At 39.9% G+C, this 9,168-nt stretch overlaps 1 protein-coding gene across 4 annotated transcripts in view; it reads left to right on the plus strand.

The window, feature by feature from the left end:
- The window catches only part of NR1H4 (nuclear receptor subfamily 1 group H member 4), a 93,137-nt gene that overhangs the window by 25,426 nt on the left and 58,543 nt on the right, over positions 1-9,168 (plus strand). For 3 of the 4 annotated variants that reach the window (XM_017887286.1, XM_017887285.1, XM_017887288.1), the window contains exon 3: positions 867-997. In XM_017887286.1, coding sequence (XP_017742775.1) covers positions 931-997 — 67 coding nt within the window. In that variant the 5' untranslated portion in view covers positions 867-930. Of the gene's footprint in view, positions 1-2; positions 50-866; positions 998-9,168 lie in introns of those variants that run through there. The other variant, XM_017887287.1, reaches the window with a different exon arrangement.

A 9,168-nucleotide genomic window follows, 5' to 3' on the forward strand; every position in this document is an offset into this window, starting at 1 on the left:
CCTGGATTTCTTCTGGACATTTCCTCAAGATGAAACCTCAGACACTTTGGTGAGATTTACCATTATTTTTCTTTTTACTGTATCTTTTTAAAAAGCCCCAGATCAATACATGACCAAGGTAGATCATGACAGTGAAAATGAAAGCCCCTGAAATGTCCTCTAAAAGGCAGATATAAGGAAGATCTCTGATTTTCTGATCTGCTGACATAATGCCTAGATAGTAAAAAAAAATTCCAGTAGGAAGTGGCTTTAAATCACTATTAATATTTATAAAAACCTATTCTTCTTTAGAATAAAGTTTAAGATAATGAATCATGGATTCATCTGATCTTATTTTATTTATTTATATTTATTTATTTATTTTTTGAGACGGAGTCTCACTCTGTCGCCCAGGCTGGAGTGCAGTGGCGCGATCTCGGTTCACTGCAAGCTCCACCTCCTAGGTTCACGCCATTCTCCTGCCTCAGCCTCCCGAGTAGCTGGGACGGATTCATGTCATTTTAAATCAAGGCCTTTTATATTTGTTTCTTTTTTCTAATAAAGACATAGTCAAAATGTCATCATATCTTGCCCAAATCTCCCAAGGGCTGAAATTTGAATGAAAACATATGATTTTTTTTTTTCAGATAAATTAGAGAGTATCTCTTATAAAAAAGCACATATCTTGGGCATTTTTAGGTCCAAATGAGGTATAAAAATGATAAATATTCAGAAAAGAGATATACAGAAAGGCTATAGTAAAATGCATTCAAAGGGAGCCATTTGTACTCTTGTAAACGATCTCACTCTCTCCTTCCCTAGCTTTCCTAACCAACCTGTCCCCCATCCCCACAGTCACAAACTCTATTTATTTATTTTCCTTTCAGGAGTTTTTTTTGAAGGCCACCATAAAGAAAGTGTATTTCAATTGAAAATTTGGATGGGATCAAAATGAATCTCATTGAACATTCCCATTTGCCTACCACAGATGAATTTTCTTTTTCTGAAAATTTATTTGGTAAGTTGTCAAGTTCATTTGAATGTCACTAAGAATAAACTATGATTTGGGAATACATGAGGAAATGCCTAGATGATGAGTCCAACCCAGGGTCAAGAACATGTTTTTGTTCCTTCTAAGTACTTAATCAATGTTAGCTACTCTGCAAGGTTAGAGGTAGATTGGACCTTGGATTCATAGAACCTAATGGTCTTCATTTTTATAGATGAGGACTGCAAAAGCTTTGTGAATTGCTCAAGGCCATGAGGCTAGATAATTAACAGAGCAGCGAGTAGAAAGCGATTCTTGCTCTAAGGCTAATTCCAATATTATTATAGCAGGTACTAAACTATGAAATCATGATTCTTATGGCTTAATATGATACCTATTAAAGGCTGAGTTTACTTAGGTTATAGCTGGGCAGATTTCCTTTTGCAGTTCCTCCGGTGCTGGGGGATCTATGGCACAGTGTCAGGATTAGTCATTTAAGCAGGATTGAGGAAGAATTGTACTAAGTAGTTTTCAGTAGATCTGTAACTAGATGATACCATAAAATGATATATTGCTCCACTTTATGCATTTATGAAAAACATCTCATTATAAAGAGTTTCAACTGAGAACATTAACAAAGAGTCAGCCAAGGCAATATTTTGGGTGGGGCAGGGAGCCTTTCTGCCAGTGTCAAAATAATTCCCTTCTGCATAATGGCCCTGCTGGGAGACTAGGATGCTCCCAGTTTTCACCCTGCGTTAATATATGGGCCATGATATACCATAATAGTGAAAATGCAAACATAGAAGTTCCTTGAAGTTCAATGTATGAAGGCATGACCACTTATTTGCTTGCTGATATTCCTAGGACCTGTTAATTAATAATTTGTGCTGTTACCTATTAGTCATTAACACTTTAGTGTGTGATAGTTGATTAGGCCATTTACAAAAAGGGGTCATTATTTGTAATAATTATTTACATGTCTACCTGCCTCCATACAGTACAAATGCATTTAAGGGCAGTGACCATATTTCATTAATATTTTATTATTCAGTGCATATTTAGTAGGCACTTGATAAATAAGAGTCCAGTAATAAATAATAGAAAGGAAAGGAAAAAGAGGTTTAGGGAAAAAACAGATGTTGATCAGTAACTCTCAGAGAGACCAAAGGCAGCAGTAATTATTTATTAAATGCAGTTTTCCCAAGTACTTGCTGCATCTTATTTCTTCCAGTTGGCTTATCTTCATCCTGTAGATGCAGTCAAGGGCAGTGACAGGCCCTGCCTCCATGTCTAGCCACTTCACCATTTGCTTCTGTCCTGCTTCCCCTTCTATGGTTCCTCAGAAAAAAATCAATGTATAGACATCTTAATGATTTTTTCTTCTAGCAATCAGAACTCACAGAATAATTAGGACTGTTGGCACATGCCACAGTTAAAGAAAATTCCACTTAAGATTTTTTTTTTTTTCAAATAAAAACTGCCATTTCCTGCTGGAAAATTTTATGACTGTAGGTTGAGATTTCTGAGCTTAGGCTTCATGATTCGTAAACCAATCTATTCAGCTCCAATTTGTACACAAAAAGAAAATTATAGGGTTTTCCTTACAAGCTAGCCCAATTTTTAGCCAGCACACAAGATTTCAGGGTGATTTCCGCAGCCATAAGGTGAAAAAGATGTCAGTAAATACGGAAAAAACCATGAAGATGCCGTCAGGTTAGAAGCATCTAAAAATGATTGCTAAGGAAGCACTGTGCCTTCTGCTTTTATGGTGTGGTTCTCTCCTCTCTCTCTTTTGCTGGACCACATTCTTATTCCATTTCCTAACACTACATTTAAGGTTTCTGAGAATATATAGCACGAGCTGCATGAGCTGCATGAGCTGCAATGCAGAGCTATAATTCTTCGCTGGAGCAGTTTCCTCAACTCTTTATCTGGTCCCCTCTTCTAGTAAGCTAATCTGACCATGTGTGACCATTAGGACTCCTTTTCCTTTTCTCCACTAGGCTGTAGAGCCAAGTCTAAGCATTATTTTCAAATCTCTTTTCCCTAGGCCCTCAGTCTCACACCACTTAGCATACCTGAGCTAGGCTGGGTGTGGTGGCTCACACCTGTAATTCCAGCACTTTGGGAGGCCCAGGCGGACAGATCACAAGGTCAGGAAATCGAGACCATCCTGGCCAACATGGTGAAACCCCATCTCTACTAAAAATACAAAAATTAGCTGGTCATGGTGGCACATGCCTATAATCCCAGCTACTTGGGAGGCTGAGGCAGGAGAATCACTTGAACCAGGGAGTCGGAGGTTGCAGAGCCAAGATCGTGCCACTGCACTCCAGCCTGGTGACAGAGCGAGACTCCATCTCAAGAAAACAAAACAAAACATACCTGAGCTAAAGGTATGCCAAAGGGGAGGATGAAGAAAATTTTGATTCCTTTATTTCTCTTCCTCGTCTTCTTGTATGTCATGATGACACTGATGGCTTCTATGGCCCCTTCATGTGTTTAGAGTGGAAGGCACCAGGGAAAAGACTGGCCCATGAATGAGTAGCCCACAGGCCTAACTCAGTACTCCTGGGTCTAAGCTATGCCAGGGGTTCAGAAGGGTTAATCCATGGGTTCAACTGCCCAGAAAGCTGGACTCTTTTCCAGTGGTTAACTGTGTATTCAAAACAGCAGTCATGTTGTTACAATAAGGGCAAACAAGGTTAATGGAATAGTCTACGGATAGCTGTCATTTCTTCTCTTCAAATATCGGGCACTGACAATATGCTGGGCCTTAGAATAAAGCAGGGAATAGGACAGGCAAGATCCTAGTACAGAACAAACTCACAATAAACTTGTAAATAAATCAATAAACAAAATAATATCGTTTTTATATCTTATTTGGACCTAAAGATGCCCAAGGTAGTGATACATGCTATGAAAGCAACAAAATAGAGTGATGCCCTAGTGTCTGGAGGGATGGGCTGCTCTAAGTGGTATAGTCAGGAAAGGCCCCTGAGGAGTCCACAGTTGAGCTCAGCCTGAAGAGAAGGCAATACCAAGTGCAAAGGCCCAAAGTCTGGAATGGACTCAGAACGGCCTTGTCTTCTACTTGTTTTTATTTAGGGGTAGACAACTGCTTTCCCATTAACCAGCTGTGCAGCCCTGAACAACTCACTCAAGTTCAATTGGTAAAGGTAGATTATCAGGCTGGGAATTCTAGGACCCCATTTAGGTTAAACATTTGAGTCCACAAAAATGCTACCGTTGTCCATGTCAGGAAGTGGTGACTCAATGGTACTCACCTGGTACATGGCTCAACAAGTCCTTTTAAGGTGGTCCTGGGCATGGTCCCCTTCACTGCAGGTTATTATAAAGGCCGTAATTCAATGACATCTTTAAGGCATTTAGAAGCTGACCTGAAGACAAATACTGACAAGCACTCACTATTGGGTGCTGGAGACACTAATGACCTTTTCAGTGATAACTTGCAGCTTCTTCTAGAGGTGACCATGGGCCTGTCACTATTCAAAGGCTTTGCTTAGAGTGAAGGGGAAATGTCTTCACCCCTGTAATGTTTATTCCAAAAAACAAAGCCCAAATGAGGACTTGTGTGAAGGCAGTTTATGTGAGAGGTGATGGGGTAGTGGAGGCGAGGGAGTGGGTGATGCAACAGGGAAGGAGGGAAAACAAAAGAGGTCAGTTGTCAAGATCCCTGCTGTGGGTGAGGCCAGCTTGATGCCACTGGGAGTAGCACAGAGAACTGTCAGCAGAGGGGTCAGGGACTGGAGCATATATTAATATTAACTGACCCCTGGCTCCTGTTGGTTGAGCGTCACCCCAGGCAGCATTAACTCCCCGCACTTCTGGACTGTTTTTGAGCTCAGGCCAAGCTGTCTCCTGTGAGATTAGAGAAGTCCTGGGCAGAAAGCATAGGGATGGGCGGCATGCTCTTGAAATGATAGGCGGTCAGCCTGCGGTCATCATCTGAGCTCGCAGTTGCCACAGATATGGCCCAGATCAGAGATGGGCTGAAGGGATGTGACAGCACCACTAGAAAAGGAAGAAAAGAAACATGGACAGAATGGAATTAGAGAGACGGGGGTTGGAATCACCTCCGTGAAGTCCTTTAATTTATTCTGTTGCCAGACAACCCTGATAAATCCAGATGGGAATCTAGCCTGTCGGTAACTGAATCCGCATAGAGGCCTGGGGGTGGAAGGACACAGTTACCACACAGAGATTCGTCTCTTTTCCTCTGGGAGATCCTGCAAGCCAGGAAGCTTGGTCAAAGATTAATTTAATGGATTAAAAAAGGCGTCTCTGTTGAATGAATAAGGCAAGGTTTTATGCAACTAGTGCATAATAAAAAGTAATAATGACAAAGTCCACAGCTACCCACCATTTGACAGAGTGAATACGATAGGAGATGGTATATTAACTAAAGTCTATATTTACTTTTAGCAAATTATGGTTTAAAAACTCAAAACTTACAAAAACTTAAAGACTAAATTAAGAGACAAAGCATTCCAACAATAAGAGAAGAAGCAAGAGAAAGTACAGTCTTATCCTCCCACAACCAATGCTCCTGGCACAGTGGTTCCTGATTCATGTAGCACAGTGACACTGGGAATGGAAATAAGGAATAAAATAGAGGGAAATGAAATCTCAGAGGCAAGTGAGATTCTCTGAACTTCAGTTTTCGCTCCTGTAAAATGAGGATAATAATGTCACACTTCACAGGTTGTTGGGAGGAAGGAATGGGCTGTATGGGAAAGTGCTCTGTAAGCTGCAAGGCATCCTAAACTGTTACAATTAATCCAGAGTTTGAAATGTAGTTGTTACATTTTAAATTGTTGATAAACACCATTCCACTCATTAAAAGAAGGAAGTACTGCTAACCTCAACATTGTGGAGTGCAAAGAACTTTCAAGGAGCCAGAGAGAATCAACAATATGTAAATAAGGCTGGGCACTTTGGAAGGCCAAGGCAGGCGGATCACCAGAGGTCAGGAGTTTGAGACCAGCCTGGCTAACATGGTGAAACCTCATCTCTACTAAATATACAAAATGAGCTGGGTGTGTTGGCACATGCCTGTAATCCCAGCTACTTGAGAGGCTGAGGCAGGAGAATCGCTTGAACACAGGAGGCGGAGGTTGCAATGAGATGGGATTGTGCCACTGCACTCCAGCCTAGGCGACAGAGTAAGACTCAGTCTCAAAAAAAAGAAAAAGCAAACAATATGTAAATAAATTTCTGGGTACCCTAAGGAGGGAACACATATTCTATCTCACGTTTGCATTATTACATTGTTAACAACAGCTTTGGAATCCATGTCTTGTATTGCATTTAATATTGTATCTAATAGTCTTTCCAGAACCCCATTCTGATTGAGGCCTAGCAAGTGTCAGGAAGTAGATCCTATACAATCCCTTTTACTTCTTTTGGCTATTTTTCATTGCCTTATGCTTCACTCAGCTGTGTATGTCCATTTTCTCAGGGTGCGCTTTATTTCTTTATTTTTATTTTTATAGAGAAAGGGCCTTGCTGTGTCACCCAGGCTGGAGTGCAGTGGCATAATCAGAGCTCACTGCAGCCTTGAACTATTGGGCCCTAGCAGTCCTCCCTCCTCAGCCTCCTCATGCTTTCTTTGTATCAGAATACACTCACTTTGAAATCTGCTTCTTCTCTATGATTTATGCTTAAATTAAAAGAATCTTCCAGATGCTACAGAATCAGTCAGATGTTTTAAAATGCAATTAAAGGTTTTGAGATACAGTTTTGTAGAATATATCTGACATTTGATTTCAGGTATTTTTCCGTCTCACTGAGTTCAACTCAAGTGAATGTAGTTCTGACTTCTTGGGTGAATTAAAGTTGAAAGTTTCCAAAAGATGGCGAGATACATTATCTCAGATAAAATGAAGCTTTGCTTTAGCATACTTGAAATATTTTGTCACTGCTGTTTCTTCTCCACAGCTCTTCCATAGCTGCAAGCAATCTCTAAGGTATTTAATTTACTGTGACTTTGGTTTTTTTCTTTCCCAAGGAATCTCAGATCTGGTTCTCTTGTTAGTGGAGTAAAGAAATGGGAGAAGGAAAGAAATACTGAATGAGCCTTTTCTTATGACAAAATAGATTACTGCTTCTTTCAGCTAGGGCGTGCAGAGTTTGGAAAAGGTGTGCAATGAGTCAGAGAGTTGGCCAGTTGGTAGGTGATTCCACTGCAGTCTAGGCCTTAGCTCTCAACCTTGCAGGCTAAGAAACAGATTCTTAGGGATGCAAGTTGAAAAGGATTGACTATAAAATCATATTGCAAATATATTAACTTACAACAATAAAAATAACTGTAATGATAACAGCTAGTATTTCTTGAGTGCTTTATAGAAACTCATGTGTCAGATATCAAGCTAAGTACATTTTAGATTTGTTAACAGATTTCCTGGGTTGATTTCAATCTCTGCCATCTACTAACCTGTGGTCTTGAACAAATTCCTTAACTTTGTGCAAATTACTTGCCTTATTTAATAGGGTGATAAGAAGAATGCCTGACACATCACAAGTACTCTATTTGCCACTAAAATTCACTCTCACAACACACCTATAAGGTAGGCACCATTAGTATTCCCCTTTTATGGTGTGAAAATGCATATTTAGTGATGTTAAATAATGTGCTAAACATTCCATAATTAGTAAGTAGGCAACTGAAATATAATCAGGCAAGGAAACAAAATCAAATGTTTAAGTCTCCAGGCTTAGAGAATACTTCTATTCACCTTCTCAACTGGGAAGGTCTTTCAATAAGATTATCTTCCTTTAAAGTCTGCTGACCATGTCTGTTCTGAGGGATAGTTCTCAGAAAAAAAGCATTGCCAACATTTACTCTGGGACCTCCCTTTTTTCATGCCTTCATAACTGATGCCCCACTCAGCATGAGGGATACAACATTCACAGTGCTCCCAAATATTGTGCCAAACAGTGCCATCAGATAGAAATTTCTGTGATGAAGGAAATGTTCTAGATCTACTTTGTCCAATACGGTAGCCACTATTCACGTGTGGTTATTGAACACTTAAAATGTGACTGGTGTGACTGAGGAACTGACTCTAATTTAATTTAATTTAATTTAATTTAATTTAATTTAATATTTGAATAGCCTGATATGGTTTGGCTCTGTGTCCCCACCCAAATCTCATCTCAAATTATAATCCCCACATATTGAGGGAGAGACCTGGTGGCAGGTGACTGGATCATAGGGGTGGTTTCCCCATGCTGTTCTCATAATAGTGAGTGAGTTCTCATGAGATCTGGTTGTTTTATAAGTGTGTGGTGCTTCTCCCTTCCTACTCTCTCTACTGCCGCCTTTTGAGGACATGTTTTGCTGCCCCTTCACCTTCTGCCGTGATTGTAGGTTTCCTGAGGCCTCCCCAGCCATGCAGAACTATGAGTCAATTAAACCTTTTTTCTTCATAAATTACCCAGTCTTTGATAGTTCTTCATAGCAGTGTGAAAAGAGACTAATAGACATACATAGCTAGTGGTTACTGTTTCAGACAGCAGATATATTTAGGGAAAAAAAAATCAATTTTTAGGGAAAAAAAATGAGGCAGTTGATCATCCATAAGAAAAATGCAAAGGGACCCAATCTGTCTTGTTATGAGAACATTCTGTGTGAATTTCACTCAGCAACAAGGGTTTCCTGGGTCAACTAAAAAATCCTGCTCATTTCTTATCTAGTATAGATGTTTCTGAGGGCAACCGACAGGTCCGTTTATTTTGGCCAGTGAAAAACTCAGTGGAGAATTCTTGAAATGGAAAATTCTGAATCATTCGTCTAGCTTCATATCCTTTGGGTAGCTCTTTCACCTATGATCCTCTCAGGGCAAGGATAGTTCTGGGATTGTGAGGAGGGGAGAATGAGGTCAGAAGTAAACTGAGGACTGAAAATGGCTTTGCAGATGGCGACCATTGATCAAGCAATTCAAACTGAAATATACCTATAGACCACCGCTCTTTTCCTCTTTCTTGGTAATTACAGCAAGTGTACCTTAGTTTTTCCACCACGGGATTTTGAGTCAGAAGACCTGGGTTAAAGTCCCAGCTTCATACCTTACTAATGGGATGACTATAGACTATAGACAAATCATTGAAAGACACTGAGTTTAAAAAATATATATATATTTCTATATATATATATATATAGAGAGAGAGAGAGA

This window comes from Rhinopithecus bieti, unplaced genomic scaffold (assembly GCF_001698545.2).
Source record: "Rhinopithecus bieti isolate Rb0 unplaced genomic scaffold, ASM169854v2 scaffold_15133, whole genome shotgun sequence".
Taxonomy (NCBI): domain Eukaryota; kingdom Metazoa; phylum Chordata; class Mammalia; order Primates; family Cercopithecidae; genus Rhinopithecus; species Rhinopithecus bieti.